This window comes from Drosophila albomicans, chromosome X, assembly GCF_009650485.2.
Source record: "Drosophila albomicans strain 15112-1751.03 chromosome X, ASM965048v2, whole genome shotgun sequence".
Classification (NCBI taxonomy): Eukaryota; Metazoa; Arthropoda; class Insecta; order Diptera; family Drosophilidae; genus Drosophila; species Drosophila albomicans.
Window position 1 is genome coordinate 1,919,243 of NC_047627.2, and position 23,358 is coordinate 1,942,600.

At 35.7% G+C, this 23,358-nt stretch overlaps 1 protein-coding gene across 1 annotated transcript; it reads right to left on the bottom strand.

The window, feature by feature from the left end:
• Positions 1-477: 477 nt before the first annotated feature.
• LOC117572218 (Krueppel-like factor luna) lies at positions 478-2,294 on the bottom strand. Its single transcript, XM_034254898.2, has one exon. It carries the CDS (start codon positions 1,631-1,633, stop codon positions 623-625), a length of 1,011 nt encoding a protein of 336 aa, XP_034110789.1. The 5' UTR covers positions 1,634-2,294; the 3' UTR covers positions 478-622.
• Positions 2,295-23,358: the final 21,064 nt, after the last annotated feature.

Sequence of the window (23,358 nt, forward strand, 5' to 3'; positions counted from 1 at the left end):
TATGTAATACTATTTTAGGTGAACTCTATGATTTGTTCTTCTTATTAATAAGAACTAGGATCTTATATTAAATGATCATCAAATTAACATATGTTTTCTAACATTAAGATTTGTATATTCTCTTGAGACCAAAATTTGTAGTACCAAGACCAAAATCTTGATATTAGAACTTTTTTTTTTTGTATTATATTATGTTTTTTATCATTATGAATTTTTTTATTTTATGAATTGGGTATGATTCGATTAAATGATAAAATTTTGTTCATTCTATAAAAAAATGTATGTTCATTTATAAAAAATGCAATGTGTTTTGTTTAAAATTAAATTTTATTATTTACTGTTTTCTTTTAGTAATTAATTTAGTTCTTATTTACAATTAATTTTAATCTTTTCGGTTGACAGTTTTTTAATTGTGTATATTAACTTAGTGTTTTTCAATACAATTTTAAATTATCAAGTACTTTATAATGTTTATCTAGTTACTTAGTTAGCTTTAAATTGTAATTGAATTTAATATATTTTATTCACCTTCAATTCATTTGCAGCCTCGCTTTTTCATTACACATTTAGGCACAAAACAAGATTCAGTAACAGTTTGGACAGCACACTTTTGGATGTGTTGTCAGAGCTGATTCTTGCGCTTGCGACCCGGACGCACGGCGTAGACACTTTGGGGCAGCGAACCGTTGGGCAGGAGCTTGCCGGATCTGGTGACAGCCAGGAGACGCCGCTCGTGAACCTTGCGATGCTTGGTGAGATGATCGGAGCGGGCGAAACACTTGTTGCAGTAGTCACACTTGTAGGGCTTGACACCCGAGTGAGAGCGTCGATGGCGGGCCAATTCATCGGAGCGGGAGAAGCGCCAACTGCAGTCGGGCCAACTGCAGGCGTAAGGTTTCTCGCCGAGATGTCGACGGAGATGGGCCTTGAGGTGGGCGGGCTTAGCGTAGAGTTTCTCGCAGCTGCCAAAGGTGCACAGATATCCCTTCTCCCCGGCGGCATTCTGGCCGAGCTGCAGCGGCACAGCGGCAGCCGATGAAGGCGTATCCGCAGCTGGGGAAGTGGGCGTGGCCAGGCGCAGATTGTCGTTGCTCTCCTGGAGGAAGCTGTCGCACATGTCCGTGCAGAGCGGCGTTCGCTCGGGAAGTATGTCAATTAGTTCGGGTATTTCCACAAAATGATCAAGCAGTCGCTGCTCCCAATCGCTGAGCTCTGGCGGCGATGCAGATGCAGATGCAGATGCAGATACAGATGCAGATGCTGATGAAATGGACACTAACGTTGCATCCGGATCGTGGCTAAAGTCGAAGAGGAGCGCATCATCCGCACAGTTGTTGAGTTGATTGTGATTGTGATTGTTGTTGCTATCGAGTGTTATGATGCCATAGTAATCCATGCCGCCCGGCTCATAGCCATTGCCAAAGTTAACATCTGCATAGCAACATTCCAGATTATTAGCCGAAGGCAGCTCCAACAGTTGTTGTGGCTGCTGCTGCTGCTGTTGGTGTTGGTGTTGGTGTTGCGGAAAAGCATCGTAGAGATCGCCATCGCCATCGTCAGCAACCATTGGCATGGTCGAGTCATCCAGTTGGCTGTAGAGCTGCTGGAATTCGCCTGTCGCAAAGAACTCCATGATAACAAATGAGCTGCTTCCACGGCGCTGTCCAAATATTTATGCATACGAGCTGGAATTAAATCTGGTCACGCTTGATTGCCGACTTCGACTGAGAAATGAAATGAACTCTCGATGCCGTGTATTCTACGGCACAACACCAACAACAGCAACAACAAGAGCATTGAGTGAATCCCTGTGGGAATAATCAGTCATAATTACTCGTCGCATTCATCGAAATTGATCGACAATCGCATATCTAACTCGTTGCCGGCGTCATTAACAGACGACAGTAGACAGCCATATGTTTGCGGCCACGACCGTGCACTGATGATCACAGTCGCCACACATGTGTCCAGCACATACACTTTGGACACTCTTTGAATCTGGGTTCTCTATCTGCATTTGCGACTGTGCCACGCGGTGTCAGGCGGGTATTCAACGATCGACACTCGACACTCGACATTCGATGCTCAATGCTCTCGGCTATCTTTCTCTGCTTTTGTGGACTTTATCAACGGCACCTGCTCGTGCTATATTCATATCTGTGCTCTCTCTGCTTCCTCCTGCTCTAGTGTATCTGGAATACACTTCGCGAAAACTTCAAGTCCATTATTCCATTCTTTTATTCTGAACTACTCAGAGAAATAAATACTTGATGTAAGATTTTTTCGACCTTACAAAGAACCTTGAAATAGGTCTTATAATTGTAACTAATATATAAATGTGTAACAATAAATATATAAAAAAAAACACGCAGTCTATTTTTTTATTATATTTTATACAAACTAAATTTAAGATTGTTTAATACTGATTTGAGATTGGGCAATCAAGATAACATGTAAATTTTCAATCTTGATTTTACAATAAATCTTCTTGATTCTATTTTGACAACATACTATCTTGATTCAAAATTGTCAACTTTATTTTAAAACGTTATTTTTTCAGAATTTAATTTACTTCCTTTATTTCTGAATGTTGTTCAACTAACTAGGTACAATAAATAAACAATTTTTATACATTTTAGAAAAAAAATTTTAAGTAGTTTCAAGTAATTGAGTAACAGAAGTTCTTAATTTAGTTTTAATACTTTTGTATTCTTGCTATAATCGTGAATACATTTCACATTTATAGAGAGAAATAAATCTAGATGGAAAAAAATTTTATTTAAGATCTTAAGAAGAATATTTTTCAATATTAGTTTGTAACAATCCTAAATCAAGATTTTCATGCTAAATTCTATAAAATCGCAACCTTATTTTTGCACACATTTGTGAAGAAAACAAGATCCAATAATATTATTTACAATACGAGTACATTATTTTATCATGAATTTCATTTGAAATTCTATTTAATATTTAATATAAAATTGCATTTTATATTTAAGAAATTTCGTTCTCTTTGCACTTTCACCACTTTTCACTTCTAGTTACATGAATATGATGTCCAAACAATTCTCAATTGATAAACAATCGATCTAGATCTACTTTCGAATCTCATTCTATCGTCTTAGTTAAAAATCTCTTCCCTTTTAAAACATTTCCATAATTGTTGCGAATATACATTATATAATTTTGAATTTGATATGAAAACAATCCGGAATTTATAATATATCTTTATATATATATCTCATCTTTACAAATTTTGTTCTCTTTGAAATTTCATTACTTTTTTTCAAATTACGATGTGAAATTAATTCTTAATTGATAAACCATAAATCTTGAACTATTTTCGAATCTAATAATACAGTTGTATTTAAGAATTTGTTGTCTCGTTCGAATTTAACACATTTCCATAATAGATTCGAAAATTAATTCTTTAATGTTGAATACTTATTTAAATGTATTAAATTGAATGAGATTTTTTCTCTCTGTGTAAGAATTTGAGTTTGGGGTCAAATCCCTAACGACTGTTCATAAATTTTTTTATGATGTAGGATATTTATAATAAAGTATTAGAAGATTCTTGATCTGCTTTTTATTTAGTCAAATCTGTTTGCTTGAACTTGCAGATGTTATGCAAATTATATTTTAATATCATCATTAAATATTTCTTAATTTAATATATAGGATATCTTGTCGTCATGCATTTGTGCATCTTGTTGTTTGTTTTAGTTTTCAATTAATTTGTTTTTGGGGTTTTTTCTTGTTTAGGTCACAGTTATCAGCGGCAATTACTAGTAAATGAGCTGAAAACAAAATTTCAACTATGGACATAGAATCCGAATCCCCAGAGGAATCGAACAGTCCCTAAAATACGTTCACAGTTCTGTCGAGTGCGTGAACAGATAGCGGAGACTGACGAGTTGCGATTACACTTTTTTACATGTATTGTAATTTGCTATTAATAGACATTTCTGTGGAAATTCCAAAATGAGTTCTATCGTGAAAAGAGCAACAAAAGATAAAAGAAATATATAAATATTTTATTTATTTACTCTCCTATGACTAACATAGCAACAATCTTTCGATGCCAATGTTACTCGTTGTTATTTATAAATATTTTTCGCAGAAAAGAAGAACAGTTCTCAAAATGAAGAACATTCATCTGAAAAATTGTATTTAAAATAAGATCACAAATTATTAAAACTAAGAACATTATACTTCAAAATGTCAAATACTCAAAATTAGATCAAACATACTAAACTGAGGGTACAAATCCATAAAGTTTTTATCGAACTTTCACTGTTTTTGCCCATAGCTCAGATAGTCAAGTTGTTGTCGGTTCAAATGCTGTGGGATTCAATGATAAGTATTTCGTAAGTAGAGTGCTTAACATATAACTGAATTTGCTAATTCGCATTGTTGGAAAATACAATGAAAAATAATGTAATATGTTCGAAGTTTACATATGATAAGTTTTGTGGTATTAAAAGAATAAATTATTTTTTTCTTATTAATACACAGAATCAAGATTTTATTATGTCAAAATTTAACCACGAAGGTTCATTCTTAAATCGAGATGAATAAAATAAGATGTTAATATTTAAATGCAAAATTAAGATAAAAATCTTGATTTAAGATTTTTTCAAACTAAAAATCTTATTTCAAGATTGTTTTTCCTAAGATCGAAAAAACCTTTAATCAAGATTTGCAAGCTACTATTAAATCTACATTTTTTTCTCTCTGTGTAAAAACTTGGTCTTTATCCAATGTTTTTGAAGTGTTTTCTAACTTTAAGATTTTAATATTTTTGGCACTTTTTTTAAATAAAAATTGTTAGTACTAAGAGCCACATTTGATTTTAGATCTTTGTTTTTAGAGAAAGTCTAATTGAAAATGAATTTCGTACGGCGAAAGTTCACACAAATTCTACGCCTATTTTTGCTCTGCGCTTTGTATGTCAATCAAATTGAAAATGGCATTTTCTCAACGTGAAGCCTTGCCACAAATCATTCGGTTGACTGATTAATAGCCGCCACATAGAAAGAGATTTACCAAGAATTTGACTTGCAAGCCAAAAATAGCTGCATGAATTTGTTGCTTATTTCGTAGCAAATTTAAAGCCTCTAAAATAGTTTTTCCCCCTTTTCTGCTCTCTCTTTCTCTTTCTCCCTCTCCCTCTCTCTTTCTCTTGTCTGGCATATCTCTGGCTTGGCAGCATTCAACTGAAATTGGCGAACAAAGCAACATTTAGGCAGCATGCATAGCGATTAGTTGACTATCCCTGAACTACATTTGATGGCAAAGGGTTGATGGTGGGGGCTTGAGGGTTGGAGGGTGGGGCACAGCTCTCCCCGCTTAATGCTGTAACTGACATGCTTTCAATTCGGTGGCAGCTCCATTGAAATTAACATAAATTTCGTGCGGAAAACGTTGAAATTTACTTTTGCCTGTTATGTAATAATCAGCGGCTGTAAATCCTTGCAACAGCCACAAGCGGCTCACATTTGCCACAACACAACACAACCCCGCCCACCCCTCTCCTCCTTCTTCTGCTTTCCACAACTCCCAACTGCTGTCACTCTTCTACGTTCTCTCTCTCTCTCTGTCTTTCCTACAGACATTGTCACAGTTTGTTCTACGCGCAGTCATTTGGCGGGCGGCTGGCGCGCTTAGCGCTAATTGAAATTGTAAAAATCAAAGGCAGCAGTCGCATTAAGTCCGGGGACTTAAAGGATAACAACGGCTGACAGCCACTTGGTCGGGGCAATTTGTAATTACGAGTGTGTACTTTGATATTAATTATATTTAATTTACGCTTCAACTTTTCTGCTTTTCATTTTTCACTTTTCTACTTCTTTTGCAGTTAACCAAAAAACAGTCTACAGCTATATCTAAAAGTTGCTAAAGCTCTTGCAGCTTATACATGAAAATGCAGATGCAAATGCAGATCGATTAGAAATAAGTAAGAAATTTACAGTCGAGTGTGCTCGACTGTTGAAATCCCGCTACTTATTTTGAATAAAAGCAAAACAGGTATTCTTTTTAAAATTTATCGAATTAATATACCGAATACTAGAATATAAAGGCTAACATTAGTATATTGATATAATATTACATTAAAAATATACCATAGACTTCAAAATATACCAAAATGTCAGGCAAAACAAGTAACCCTTGTAGTGAATAGGCTTCATTAACTATACTTACAAAAATCGACAGATGGACATGGCTAAATCGTCTCGGCTGTTCACACAAATCAAGAATATATATACTTTATTTTCTGCAGGCACCAATGAGTAGCGGGTATAAACATACCAAAATAATATACTGAAAAATATTAAGATATACCGATTGCTATATTTGGTATATCGGTATACAATTAAATTCAAAATAAACCAAAGAGTACAAATTATAACAGCTTACTAAACAAAGCAACCAAATTTTGAGGAATTAAGGATTGGCGGTAGTATTCACCAAAAATCTTAAATTTTACATAAAACAATTAAAGTTATGATACCCCTCTTTCCTAGCGGATACACTGAAAAAATCTTAGTTTTAAAACCAAGAATCTTTTTATAAGATACAAAAAATTCCATTATATTTTGATTGTTTCTTTTTTACATTTTATTATTATTTTACTTTTTTCTTATTCAATAAGCGTATTTCAGTTAAGTTTCTACGTATACTCTACTTTACTCTACGCGATTATTATTACAGAATTTTATTCGATCGCAATTTAGGAATCATAAAGACTGTCTGACATCTGACAGACAGATGGACATGACGATATCGTCTCGGAGATGATTCCTTCTACGTGTTACAAACATTTACAATATTATCCATTCTTTCGTAGCCAGTACAACAATATGCAACATTTTGTAGCTAGTTCTTGTGGTTGCAGCTGCTTGTTGTGTGTGGTCTCTGGCTGCAGTTGACGGGGCACAATGGCACATCAATCTAAATTATTTGGCGCCATGAGTAGCAACAACAATCACAACAAACAAGAGAAATAAGTGCACTGGCAAGAACTTTGGCATTTCGGTGGTTTATTCGAGTGTTCTGATAACATAAATTAGTGCGAGTCTCTGTGCGAAATTCGAGTTATGCGTCGTCGTCCTCTGCATCTGTATCTGTATCTGTAACTGAATCAGCAAATGTATCTGTACGAGTATCTGCAGATGTTTTTGCTGCAACCACATGTATGTGCATGTTGTGTGTTTGCGTGTGCGTGTGCGTGTGTATTGGAGCACCGCAAGTGTCATAACGGGAATTATGCATAAAATTTTACTGTAAATTGCAGACGGCAAATTGTTGTCAAGTTACAACCAAATGCGACCGCAAAATTTAAATGTCTGAGTATTTGCAAAACACACAACACACAGCAGAGCACGCAAAGTCCAAAAAGGAACTTAAGCCTTCCGCAATGCCATTGCCATCTCAGAATGAGCTATGAATTTAGCCAGGTGCGGCTCTCAGTTAGTTTCAGCAAAAAGGGCCAAACTATCTTCTTCATTGAAATGAAACACATAATTTGATTTCCTCAATTCTGTTTTCTCTCGAATACTTTTCTTATTTATTGTATTATTTTGCTATCATATTTGGGCAGCACAAATTGACATTCAACAAAAAAAGAAGAGAAAAACTCATTCGGATCAGTTGCCTAGCAGTTGGCTCTTATCAATGGCAACTGAGCTGCTTGTTTTCATTGGATTACGCAAGTTTCTCTCTCCCTCCCTTTCTCACTCTCTCTATCTCTCTCTTGGCTGTTGGCTGTCAATGGACGGACGAGCAGACAAATGCTCAAAGACGAATGCGAAAAGGGGCTTAGTTTTGTGGCAAAATTAAAAGGACATGCATAGAGTACAGCGATTAGGACAGATTGACACAAGACACAAGTAAAATCAAAATGTTAAGCAATACGCTTGACCAGAGGCCCTTTTAAAGTTAAATTACACATTGCGTAAAAGCATAAGATCATTGACTATGACAATTATGCTTGATAGCATCGAATACTTTTGTATTTCAAGTTATGGTATAACAGATTGTTAAGTACGCTTAACTTGCAGCATACTTTTTATTACCTTATACTCGTAGAAACATTGAAAAATCACAAATAGATGTGCAATTGCTCTAATAAGAGCATTTGTATAGATTGTATAACAGTTCTACGTACACTTACCTCAGAGCAACATTTTTTTGTGAAGTATAGTTTTTTGTTACCTTGGATCGCTATTTTTTTATAGTACGTAATTGTGAAATTGCTGTAATAAGAGTATAGTAGATTGAATTACAGTTCTAGGTACACTTTATTCAACACATCATTTCATTTCGAGTATTATTATTGATACCCTATGGAAACATTGAAAAATCGCTTCTTAAAGTCGCAATTCAACTTCTATAACATATGTATGTACAGTTCTTCTACTAAACTCTTACAGCAATTTGTATAACAGTTGTATGTGCATTTTTTGCAACATAGTTTTTTATCACCGCATGAGAGCATTGAAAAATCGATGAACTTGTATAACAGCCTAGTTTTTGCCACATTACGGGAACATTATCAAACCAATCAACTTGTATAACAGTTGTGGAATGGTTCGAATACGAGTATAACAGATTGTATAACATATCTTTTTTCCATGCATATTTTTTTTTTACAATATATCACGTTATGGGAACTTTAAAAACCGCAATTTAAAGTCGCTTTTCCACTTGAAGAGCTGTTGTACTTATAAATCCATAACAGATTGAATATTAACTCTTAGTATACTTTATTCACCACATAATTAACAGCACAGTTTTTTGTCACTGAAAAATCGAACAATTTGTATAAAAGTTGTGCAACTCTTCTAATTAGAATAAAACGGATTGTATAACTCTTCTTAATACACTTTATTTGCAGTAAAAATTTGTATTATCTTGGCGAAATTTTAAAAGAATCGCTTATTCAGGTTGCGTTTTTACTTGTTTAACATTTGAGAAATTATTCTAAGAAAATAAAAGTAAAACAGATTGAATAATAATTTTTGGTATACTTCATTCATTACATCATTTTATTAACAGCATAGTTTTTTTTATCATTTTATGGGAACATTGTAAAATCTAACATGTTGTATAACAGTTGTGGAACTCTTCTAATTAGAATATAACAAATTGTATAACGCTTCTTAATACACTTTATTCCGCACATCACTTTATTTGCAGTAAAAGTTTTATTACCTTGGGGGGACTTTAAAAGAATCGCTTCTTAAGGTCGCACTTTTACTTGTATAACAGTTGAGCAATTATTCTAATAAAATAAAAGTATAACAGATTGAATATCAATTCTAGTCATAGCTTATTAACCATATCATTTAATTGATAGCATAGTTTCTTGTCACCTTATGGGAACATTATAAAATCAATGTGTATAACAGACGTGCAGCTCTACTAATAAGAAGAGTATAACAGATTGCATAACACCTCTCAGTACACTTTATTCCACACATCATTTTATTTGCAGTACATTTTTGTATCACCTTAGGGGAACTTTAAAAAATCACTCCTTAAAGTCGCATTTCAACTTGTATAACAGTTTAATAATTTTTTTATAGTCTTTATAAACACACACATCTTGCAGTCGCCATTTACGAAGAGGGCCCAGTCAGCATACTCCAATTAATTAACCAATTTAGCTAAGAAGCTCGCCAAAGTTGAGAATTGTGCAAAGTTGCGCCATTCGAGTGCGACTCCGACTCTGAATGAGAGTTCTGAATTCATATGCGAGTGCGTATGTGTGTAGGTATGTTGGTATGTGGCAACAGGTCACAACTTTTTAGCCAACTAACAAGTCCGGGACTGAGACACACATATATGTATGTATGTATGTAGTACTTGGTTAGCTAGTTGTTGTTGCTGTCCGTTGTTCTTGCTGTGGAAAGTTTTAATAAACTCGCAAAAGACAATATTTTGTGGACGCCCAGAAATGCAGACAATAATTTGATTTTATACGGCGCGAGCCACGAGAGCAATTTATTATATCTACATCTACACACACACACACACACACACACACAGAAAAGTCAGAGTTAGTGCTAAAGTTAAAGTTATTGTTCCTAGCCCTAGCTGGAGTTGGAGGTGGAGTTGAAGTTCGTTCGTTGTGTGTGTGTGTGTGTGTGTGTGTGTGGGGGGGGGAGGGGGATCGTAACTGGACGCAGGACACATAAGATAAGCTTCGTTGGCGGTAGAAAATGGGAGAGACGTATCTTATATGAGTGCGTATATTATACTCAACTGAGGCTAAGACTCAGATTAGGTGGAATGCAAACATAATCCAAAGACAAGTGAGTTAACTGCTTTGACCCAATTTAATTAAACATATGTAGACACATGTACTATATGTATGTGAATGCGCGCATCTGTCTTCGTCTGCGTGTGTGTGTGTGTTGGCCTGGTTAGCATTTGTGTTATGTTCGCACCCGAAAACGGCCACGGGCCAAAGTCTCTGTCGCCATTTTCTTGGGGTGCCAAAGCTAATGACAATAACAACTACATACATAGACACATTCGCACACAAACACAAACACATTTGAGAAGGAGAAGAACCGAAGCCGTTGCCTCATTCCCATTCCCATTCCCATTCCTGTTGCCTGCTGATGCGATTCAACTGATTACGCCTATGTGTACTCTAGAGTGTGTGTCTCTGTGTGTATCTGTGTGTGTAAATCCTGCTTACATGCACAGAGAGTGAGAGAAGGAAAGAGAGAGAGAGAGAGAGAGCGAGTAGCAAAAGGCGGCAGCGACAGCAGCCAACAATTAGTGTTGACAGACATTGCACTCTGGCAAAGCCCCAAAGGAATTTGAGGGCTTGTCCTACACACACACACACACACACACACATATAGTGTATCTATCTATGTGTGTGTGTGTAATTTGAATTTCGCCTGTGTTGTGCACAGCACAGTTTAATGCAATAAAATGAATATATCGCTTCAGTGCATGAGTGAAAAACGAGCGACGAGACATGTCTCAAATAATGTATACGCACCGTGCTCCTTGTTCCGTGCTCACAGTGCACATGACAGTTAATATGACAGGTTAACTGCTTAACTATTCCAAAACACTAAACAGTGTCTTCTTCATCAGCATACTGCACCTTTCCACTTAGAAATCTCGAATGTTTGCCACAAGTCGACTCATTTCTTAAACACGCTCACAGCTATTTAGCATTTTCGTATTTACACTTTAATTCAAAATGCAAACTATTCAAAATTAGTATAAATATTGAGACACACAATCAAAAGTCACAAGAATATATGTCACAATTTGCATAATTCACAATGCAACTGAATCGCATTGAGAGTGACTTTTGCTGAAGGCTATTGCAAGTCGATTAATTATTGCTTTCATTTGTCAATTGATTTCACTATTATTATTCACAATTAAAATCAAGTTGGAAAGTCGCAAAGCTATAATTTGTTATCTTAGCAAAAATTTAACTTAATAAAATTGATAAAAATTAACTTATTTTCTGCTTTATTAATTTCAAATAATGTATTCAATCATACTGATAAAAACTTAATTAATAAATAGAAATTAGTATTTAATCCTGTATTTTATATACTTATGTATAAGTAAGTATATTTGAAGTTAATATTTTTTTGCTATTATTTGACTTGACTACTTTAATTAAATGCAAAATACGCTATATTTGATAACTAGTGATAGTAAATTAAATTCATTTGCACAAACTTAAAAATTTGTTATTTATTATTATTGTTAGCTTTCAGGTCTAAGCATCAGTTTTTAATTATTATAGCAATCAATTTAAAAACACTTTCACTCGAATTTCACTTCAATTTCACTTTTATGTGGCACAGATCTCTTTTTACAGTGGATTCGAAAAGACCAACTATTTTGACAGTGCTTTTGCTGAAAACAGTAATGAAGCTTCACATTTACATATCTACAAAATTTCATCAATTCATCAAGAGTGTTCAATTTGTAATTAAACTATATGAAAATCTATATATCTATAAAAGAAAGTCGTGCTAGTTACACTATTTATAACTCAAGAACGGCTTTACCGATATGGCTGAAAATTTGTGAGCTGAAATTTTTTTCGCACGTATATCATTAAAACAGGGGTGCTCAAAATGGTCTCACAGATCACTTACTAATTGTTTCGATTATTTCAGCAGTATTGCGATGACATGTATGTCAAAATAGAAACAGAAGGTTTAACTTTCATTGTGTTGAATCAAGCCAAACTGATGTGCTACTTAGATTTAGGTGAAGTGAAGTTTCATTACTAATGCCAAGACCAAGGTCGAATCTTTCCCGGCAAAACCGTAATGCAAGAGGAATTCGAAAAACTACAATGGTAAAAACTGAAGAAGAACAAGAAATTGCACGTGAACAGGGCCGCGTTAGTATGACTCGACTTCGTACTTCTCAGTCACAATGTGAGGCAGCTGGTAGAACAGCTCGAAGGAACAACAGAGGTTAACAAATAGATAATTTGCGCCGCAGAACGAGAAATTGCTGATTTGAATCGAGCAGCGTTTCGATACGATTGCAGCAATGATTACAGCATCCTAGCGTTTGTATTGGACAAAATTGATTAACAATGTAATTTACGCAACGATACTGAAAGAATTCAAAGATGACGAAGTTTTCATTTCGATCCCGATGATCACCAACGATTTGCCGTTTAAATTTATATGACTTCAATTTCCGATCCGTTTTGCATTTTCCATGACCATCAATAAATCACAAGGCTAATCCTTGAAAGTTTGTGGTTTGAATCTAGAACATCCATGTTTTTCCCATAGTTAATTATATGTGGCATGTTCACAGGTCGGAAGACCATCTGCGATGTTTGTTTTTGCGGCTGATAAGCAAACAATAAATGCCGTGTATGAAATGCAGAAACAATAATAATTGATGTACATCATATTTTTTTTTTTTTTTTTTTGCTAAGAAAAAATTTATTAATTTGAAGATCGACTTATTTATTTATTTATTGCGAAACAGAGTTCGCCGGGTCAGTTAGTAATAATATATTCTCTGGAGTAAATGATTAAAAATTGTTATTTAAAATTAACAATTTAGTAAATCACTAGTCAAATCACTTGAGTCGACAAAACACTTTGATTTACAATTTACAAATTGGATATTCTTATTTCCACTAATGTTGTATATTATTATTAGTAATTGTACAAAATAAAAAAAGTATGATTTTTGTTAAATAATGTAAATTTAATATGTTACTCTATAGCAATCACTTTTATTTAATATGTTGTTAAATTTTAATAACTATTTAATTGTGTTAATGGTCTAAGATTTAAATAAATTTTGAAATAATATATCAATGTACATATTACAGTTATTATGATTTCTAAAAATTTGATTGTGATCAGATAAAAATCTTAGAAGTTATTTAAAAAATGCTATTGCATGAGATTTGTATATTTTGGTATATTTTGTTCTCTATTTTATACTTGGAATGTAGTATTATTTAAAATACCAAATAATCTGAAATATTTTAGTATTTTTATGGTATATTTATATTTACTGATTGTAGTTCTATTTAAAATACAAAAAAATAGTCCTTTGTTTATTTTAGTATTTTGTAGTATATTTTGAGAATAATACCACACTGTTTTGCTTTCATATTCAAAATGATATGATACCCGCTATACCTCACAGATGAGCATACTCGACTGTAGCTTTCTTGTTTGTTTTAAATGTAAAGACGTATTATATATTTCGTTTACATATAGTAAACAATTATTTGCCATTTTCCAGTTCAATATTGATCTATTATACCAAATAATTAAATACCAAATAAAAATTAAAGTTACAAGTGCAATCTTTGTTTAATCTAAGCAACCTCCCGAAGTTCGATGTACCCAACGCTGCTTTGTCTGCAATGCTATTCAGCATTTCGTTTTGAAATATACAAAGTACAATGGATGGAATTTACATATGAAAAGAGTTTCAAATTTCATAATCTTGGCTAGCATTTCATCTTTATATAGTATAGAGTAAGGTCAGCCAACGGACTCGTTGACGTTTTGTTGACGTTGCGATGCGATGCGATGCGGTCACTGATTAGAGAGCACGATTTTGGCTGGAAGGACGGTTAAGGGATACTATGTAATTTGATTGCCTCTAAACTGAGCACTTTGACGAGCCAACATAAACTGTCAATGGGAGTTGTGAAGCCAAACAACGTTGTGGCAAGAAATTGAGAGCTCTAAGGAAATCCATTTGGGGTTGAGCTCACGAGCAGCAGCAACATCAGCAGCGGCAACAGTAATAACAACAACCACAATGCCAATGGCAACAATAGGGAATAGCCAGTGTATTGCAGCTGCCTTGCCACGGCTATTGTTGCGTGAGAATGTGCGCGAGTGTATGTGTGTGTGTGTGTGTGTGTGGATTGCCAAGTGCTTAGCAGCTGTTTCTCGTGTATTGAATGGCCGCAAACGCAAACGCAGCCGCAGCCGCAGCTTCGTCCACAGACTTTGGCTGCCTAATGAGGCAGCGGGGCAACAATAAGCGCTACCACAAAAGCAACAGCGGCCACAGCAACAGCAACGGCAACAACAACAACAACAATGGCAATGGCTGGCCAAATATGCTTTAAACGTGGCCAATGGGCATAAACGTAAGCGCTTTGCTAATTTGTGCGCGTGTGTGTGTATGTGTGTTTTGGTAGCATTAATGAAGTGCCAATGACAACGGTGTGTGTGTGTGTGTGTGTGGTCATCATCATCTATCGTCTATCCTTTCACATACCTTTCCCCGGCAAGTATTTCCATCCCTCTCTCTCTCTCTCACTCTAGTTTACTCACTCTCTAGTTGAAGTGCAAAAAAGTGTTGCATACTTTTGGGCAGCGTCAATTTGCAATTGAAAAGAATAGCACAATGTTTGCACACACGCTCGTAACCATAGCTCTTAGCTCATATATGTCACTTACACATAAATATACATATGAACACAAGTGTATGTGTGTGTGTGTGAGTTGAGGGCGCCTTAAAACAAAGTGGCACAAAAATGACATTACACAAAAAGGGATTTATTTAGTTTATTTGCTGTATATCAGCAGCCATAACTGTCAAGTGTTTCTTGTTGTTGTCTCTTGTACAACACATTCTGTAAGTGCATGTGTGAGTGTATGTGTGTGTATATAGTATGCGGATGAGCTAGAGCTACTGCTGCTGTAGTACTCCTAGAGCTTTGCTGCATGGCGGCCATCATCATCAATCATTTTGATTTGCGCTAAAAACTATGCTATGCTTTTCCTATGGGGCAGCACTATATAGCAAAAAACCGACACTCACATACAGAAACACACACACACACACATGCAACGATAAAGTACAGCTACAGTAAGTGTAACAACAACAATAACAAATAACAGCAACTACAACAAGAGCCAGCGACATGTGAAATGACAACAACCATTCATGTCGACAAGTTGCGTTTGCATTTTTATTATTATTATTATTATTATCATGCTCGGTTCCCATTAAAAATGGCAAAATACTAGAGTATATGGTTTTGTGAGCAGTGAAGTTTATGTAAAGTGACTTCCGAATCTGTAAAGTATATCAGCTTAATTAGGAAATATTACGTTTTGTATTATGCATTTCATTACAAATGCACAATTATTGAATTTGTCAACTTTAAGTAGTAGTTTATAATTAGAACTATTACTATTATTCTTCTTCCTATTTAACTATGAAAAGTTTTGGTATAATAGATTGTTTAACAATTAAAAAAACTTAATATGCAGCATAGTATTTCTTACAATTGAAAAATCACTCCTGAAATTCCTTTATGTATAATAGATGTGCCATTGTTTGTTCTAATAAAAGTAAAATGCTTTATATAACAGTTCTATGCACACTTTTCTCAGCGCAACATAGAATATTTCTGTAGTACAGTATTTTTTACCTTATAAGAAACATTGAAAGATTACTCTTTAAAGTCGCCTATCTGCGTGTATAATATGTTAGATGTGCAATTGTTCTTATATAAATATCATAGATTGCATTATATAACAGTTCTGTGTACACTTTTCTCAGAGCAACATTTTTGTTTGCAGTTGAGTTTTTTGTTACCTGATAACAAACATTCCAAATTCGCTCCTTAAATTCGCAATTCAAGTTGTATAACAGTTCAAGTTGTATAACAGTTCACGTTGTATAACAGTTCAAGTTGTATAACAGTTCACGTTGTATAACAGTTCAAGTTGTATAACATTTCTTATAAGAGCACATCAGTTTGAATAACAGTTGTTAGTACACTTTATTCAAAGCACCATTTTATTTGCAGCATTGAGAAATCGATCAACTCGTATAACAGATTTTGTAATTCATTTAATGGTATAACAAATTGTATAACAGTTTCAATGTATGCTGTAGTCGAGCATGGACTCGGCCAGTGGCTCATTTGTGTTTTGTGTTTGTTGCATTTAGCGAGTATTTTGCAGTCTTTTGTTTTGTTTGTGACTTGGCAAATTCATTGTGTGCATGTGCACACACATAATGTCCAACTGGTCTGGCTTTCCCCTCTCCCCACTCCTCGTCTTGTGCAATCCATCGTTGACTGGTAAGTGTGCATAGTGTATGCATGCATTAGTTTTAGCTGCTCGAGCAGTTAATAGACGAGCATTTCGTGTGGAGGAGGATGGGAGGAGGGGAGAAGCAACATGGCAAAATATTTTTACGGCTTGCTCGTAAAGTTGCTTGTCAAATATTTTTGCAGCATTTTAAACATATTGCTTTCCCCTTTTCCCTCTGCCTCTCCCTCTCCCTCTCGCTGTGTTTCGTCTCTTAGTTTCTGAGAGAGTGCACATAATGAAATTTTAATTAAGCTCAAGCCCAAGACCAAGCAGCAGAAGGCGAACAACGAAATGCGCGCCTTTTAATTCAATTTATAATTACATGCAACATCCACACACATACACACACACACTGCCGTACACACACACACATACACACAGAGACATTCAGAGAGTTGGCAGCATTATCGTGCTACCAATGTTTCACAATTCATTGCCGCATTTTCCACTGCAAGTGACGTGGCGAGGAAAGTGTGCGAGAGAAATGCGAGTGGCGATGGCGATGGCGAGGGGAATGCGGTGTGGCAGGTGTGGCAGATATTTGCAGCAGGTGCCTCGTTGCGTTGCGTTGCCCTTCGCGAATCAATTAAAAGACATTTGCGAAATTGTTGCCCGCTGCAAATTGAAACTGAAACGACAGCACGAATGGATGCTTAAATGTGCGCCACACTGAACGAACGAATGAACGAATGAACGAACGAATGAATGAACGAATGAGCGGGCGAATCAACAAGCGAATGCATAAATGGATGTCACATTGAACGAATGAATGTTGATTGTGTTTTTCTGCCGCTTTAAGTGCAATTCTCCTACTCTTCACCGCATGCGACCAAGACGCTGTGCTCTTTCACTCTTTCACACTGTCTTCGGTTGTTCCTTCTCATCTCATTCCCTCATTGTCACACTCTCTCACTCTTACTCTCTTACTCTCTCTCTCTCTCTCTCTCTCTCTCTCTCGTTGTCTTTCTGTCTGTGGCAAGGTAGGCGTGCTTTTTTCCAGCTTGGTGGATACGCTCATTAATGTAATTTAATATCTTAAGTTGCCTTGCATCTGAGGTCTGTGTTGTGTCTGCTTAAAGTGTATTCACTTCGAGAATTAAATCATCTTAGTTAAATAGATTATTTTGTGATATATTCCAACAATTTTAGCAAGCAAATTTCACTTACATACAAAAATAAATAAAAATGTGTATGAATTTAAAACAACATTAGTATAATATGCACAAATATTTAAAAAACTTATCTTATCAACTACACAGAGATAAAACAAGTAAGAAAGTTACAGTCGGGTGTGCTCGACTGTGAGATACCCGCTACCCATTTTTAATAAAGGCAAAATATTGCGGTATCATTTTCAAAATATACCGAAAATACTAAAAAAAATACTAAAAATATACCAAATGGTATGTTTGGTATATCGATATAGTACACCATTCAAAATATACCATAAACGGCACAATGTGCCAGATTGTCGGCCAAAGCAACTCAGACCCCTAGTAAGTAGGCGATTTTGCCCATACAAAAGTATTTCTTTAATAACTTCCACAATTTTTATCTGATCACAACCAAATTTTCAGAAATCATAACTACTACAGTAGTTATTGTAAATACCAAAATTCGTAGCTCTAGCTTTAAAATTACGCTTGTTATTCGATTTTTTTTATTTGCGGGGGCGGAAGTGGGCGTGGCAAAAATTTGAAACAAACTTGATCTGCGTGCAAACATAACAAATGCTGTCGAAAAAAAATTATAGCTCTATCTCTTATAGTCTCTGAGATCTAGGTGTTCATACGGACAGACGGACAGACGGACGGACGGACAGACGGACATGGCTATATCGTCTCGGCTGATGACGCTGATCAAGAATATATATACTTTATAGGGTCGGAGATGCCTCCTTCTACCTGTTACATACATTTCCTGCCGGCACAAAGTTATAATACCCTTCTACCCTATGGGTAGCGGGTATAAAAATAGATTGAAAAAATTGTGATTTAAATTTTTTTTATCTTAAAAACAGCACTCTTAAAATATGATTTTTAGGTGAACAAATCTTCAATTGAGATTTTTATTCTAAATTTGCATTTTAAGATTAAAACCATCTTATTTTAAGATAAAAATATTGATTCAAGATTGTTTATTCTAGATTGAAAGCTTTTCGATCGTATTCCATAAAATGTTAGAGTTCCATTCTCTTAAAATTAGATCCTAATTTGTGGTGTGTTTGCTTTTAACTTTGGTCATGGGTTCAATCTCTAGTTGGTTCCTATATATACAAAAAGAGTTAAGTGTCTTAATTAATATTAGATTATTGAGAAAAAGTAAACTATATAAATGAATGTGCAAAAAATATATGTATATGTATAAAAAAAAAAACACACAATCTATTTTTGTTTTTCTATTTTGAGTAATATAAATTAAAGATTATTTCATCTGAAGATTTTGCCTTCTTAGCTTAATTTCAAGATATTTCCATTGTTGAAACAAGAACATAATCTTCAATTAATATTGTTTCAGTTTCGCAGTCAGAATCAATCTTATAACCAATATATCGAATCTAGAATTAATCTAGAACACCTGACCTTGATTTTCGATTTTGCAAATTCGATTTAACTTTGATTTTTTTCATTTTTAAAACGAGATTATAATCTTGAATTTCAAAATTGGGCAATTTAGATTTTTTGTAGAGTTTCGATCTTGATTTAAGAATAAACATTCTAAGTTCAAGTGTTATACCAAGCATTCTTGATTCCAGATTTTATTCATGATTTTAAAACGTTATTTCTTTCTGTGTACTTACTTAATATACATATGTACATATATGTTAAACAACAATAAAACTATAAATGTATGCCAAACATTTTAGTGATATCAATTATTGAATATGTATTTAAGATTTTAACATAAAAAGACACAATTAAACAAACATCTTTCAGTCTTATCAAATGCGTTGAAAACTTTAATTTTCACAAAACTGAAAGATGAACGAATATAATATTTTCAAAAGAAATACCACGAATTTTGGCCACGCTTAGTTGGGCATAAATATTCTCGATTCACATATTTCGGCATATTTCATGACATAAATTGTCAAGCTGCCGTTTAGCATCTTTTATTTGGCACAATTTCATAGCAGCTAATTCTCGGCAGCTTTCTCTTTCTGATTCGCCTGCCATCCTCCATCTATGTGGAGGAAAGTTGTTTTGTGGCAGCTTGCCAACGAGCATACCATAAATCAAAAAGTCGACAGAACCTTGAAATGTTCAATATGAATTCAGTAATGTCTCCCATATATACATACATACATATATATATATAAAATACTTGTGATTTCGCACTCGCACTGCTCAGTTATTATCTTCCATTTACCATTCCCCAATTGCACTAATCGCATGCGAAGATGCAACTAGGAAGAGAGAGAGAGAGAAAAAGAGAGACAGAGAGGGAGCGAGATGCTGGTTCAAAAGTTTCTAATAATTTCTATTTGAAAGGCGGACCAAAAGTTGTGCGTGGTGTTCAAAACTGTCATATTTCATAAGTCGCTCGGGCAGCGTATGACGGACGGCTCAGCAAAGCGAAGAAGAGGGTGGTGGGAGAGGGGGAGGTAGGGGTAGAGAGGGGCAGACAGGCGTTGGAGCCTGTCTGTGTATAATTACATGGTTCAACTGTCACGGCGGAAAACAAATAAATGAGTTTCACTCACAAAACTTTGCCAACAGCAGCCGCAGGAGGCAGCCGCAGCTTTTGGCTACACAATAGTGGATGCCACCCCTCACCCTTCCTCCCCACCCCTCCTCTCACTCACCCCACACACATCACCGCACTGAGCAAATGCACTTTGTGGCCATCGATCGCTTGCACATGCATCAAAATTCGATACGCATTCATTTTGATGCCCTTTATTTTGGGGAGGTGGAGAGCAAAGTTTTATGAAGCAGAAATGTTTGAAAACTTTGTTGCACCAACAATGTGTGAGAGAGAGAGAGAGAAGGAAGAGCATGTGGCACGTCTGTCTGCTTGACAATTAAAATCAACAATACTATGATCCAAAATCAAACATAAAACCATGTCCAATGTTGTCATCAAACTTTGACTTTGAACGCTGGCCGATTCTTCCGATTGCGTTTTAGTTTACGTTTTGTTTTTGATTTCGATTTTGGGAAATGAAAATAAAATACCTGAGCGAGCGTTCGATGGTCGAGAGTTTGAAATTAATTCAGATTGCAATTCCTTTGAATTATACGCATCACCAAACTATGATTTCTCATGAAATATTAATGCCGGCATGCGACATTTGATATTTTACGCAGTGCGCTTTGTTTTTTGTGTGTGTCGACCGCCCTTCTGCCTTCTTTTTGCTGTCTGCTGTCTGCTGTGTGCTGTCTACAACCATCCAAGTCGAAAATGCGAATGTGAATACGAATGCGATGGCGATGGCGATGGCGATGGCGATGGCGATGGCGATGGCGATGGCGAATGCTAAACCAAGCCAGGGCCAACTTCGTTATCATTGTCAACATGCCATTGAGTCGAGGCGAGGCGAGTCGAGTCGAGTCGAGTCGACTCAAGTCAAATCGAGACGAGTTGAGAGTTGAGAGTCAGTGGTCCACTGTGGCCCGCATCCGTCTGCTTCATCTTCATGCCTCACTCTTCGTTGTCGCTGCAGCCGGGCATAATCAGAGCAATTCCAAAGTTGCGTCTGTCAAAAAGGCACAGAATATGGCCATCCAGCGCTCGTCATTCTCATCGTCTCATCGTCCACGTTTCACGTTCTGCTCATCGCTGTCTGCCGCTCTCCCTCGCCCTCGCCCTCTCTCTCTCTTTCTTTTCTTCTCGCTCTTTTTGTTGGCACTTCCTTTTTGACACCGGCGTTCCGCTACGTTTCACGGCTCTTGTACCTGCCCCAACCTACCCCACCCCACCCCACCCCATCCACGTGCCACGCTTCCAAGCTGCCACACACGTCTCCTCTTCATTCGACATTCGGTTTTGGTGTCTATCAATGCCAGCGATTGTCCTGCCTCCTGCCTCCTGCCCTGTGCCTCCTCCCTTCCTGCCTTCCTGCCTTCTTCGTCTGCTGCCAGCCGGAAAATGTGAATTTATCACACGAGCACGTACGCATATTTTCTATGCGCCTGACCTTTTTTCCATTTTCATTTCAATGTCTCCTGCACACATCTCTTCCATCTATTTTTCCTACTTTATTTTATTTTATTTCTCTTTTTTTTTTGGTTTTTTTTCGTTTTTTTCGGGGAGTTGTCCTTGCCGAAAAGTGGCACGATTGCTTCATTGCAAATGTCGTTATGTTCAAGTGCCGCACACAGATTAGTTAATATTCCACTTTGTGTGTGTGCGTGTGTGTGTGTGTGTGTGTGTGTCGGGGTCACCAAACGGTCGCCAGTGGACGACCTGCTTATCTCAGCCGTTGCACTTGCCCCATGCGCTCGCTATCACATTCGTACTTCCCCTAACTTTCCCTCTCTCTCTCTCTACAGCGCGTTGTCAGCGTGTTGCAACTGCGCGACACTCGAATTGTGAATTTGAATGTCTTAATTGCATCCTGTTTGTGGCAAATTCACTTCTGCAACAATTAAAAGCCAATTTTGTAGCACACGACGACAGCTGGCAGCGCTTTGGGGTTTCTAATCAACGCAACGGGCGGTGACAACAACTGCCGCCCAACATGTAGGGGGCATGGATAGCAGCGAAGGCAAAGGATGCTGCTGCTACTGCTGCTGGCTGCCATTGGGGCACCTTTTTCTCGCATTTCTCCTTTATTTCCGCTCTGCGCGACAAAAATTGCCAGACATTTGCTTAATGTGCGCTGCACAAATTCAAGCAAGTAACTTAAACAAACTCACAGCTAAGCAGGCGCTGTATGCTCTACAATTTGTGCAAATGGCTTTAATTCCGCAGAAATTAAGTATACTCAAATATTGAGAGACAAGCTTATAATGAGACTGTTATCGAAATTAAGTATACGTAAATGCTGTGGGAGTTCCTTAGCGAAATTAAATATATGCTAATACGTTCCTTGGATAAGGTAGGATATTAAAAGCAAATACACATTTAGTAAAAGTCTCAATTGAACACTCTAAGATAAATTTTAATATGATATAATATATGGTTAAAATACACTAAAATACTAAATAAAATATACTTACTCTTTGTAGAATTTAAATTAAATTTAAATTGAAATACTATAAAAATACAATAACTCTCTTTAAAATATAATTTGTATACACATTAAATACAACTTTCAATTGAACACTCTAAGATAAATTTTAATGAGAATACTCCAGTACTCAAAAAATACTAATAAAATATACTGACTCTCAATTTAGATTAAATTACTATAAAAATACTATCAGAAATATACTAAAAAAACATACTGACTCTACACTATATTATACAAAGACACTGACGCTCTTCCAATTCAATACTCTAGAATTAATTTTACTATAAAAATACTGCAGTACTCAAAAAAATACTGAGAAAAATAGACTCTTTGGAATTAAAAGTGTAACTCACAATTGAACACTCTAAGATAAATTTCAATGTAAAAATAGTACAGTTCTTTCAAAATAATAAAAATAATATATTGGCATTCTTTAGATTATAATTTGCAACCATTGAATACGACTCTCAATTGAACTCTAAGATTAATATTACTATAAAAATACTACAATACTTAAAAAATACAAAAAACTGTCTTTAGAATATAAATTCCTTATAAACACACTCT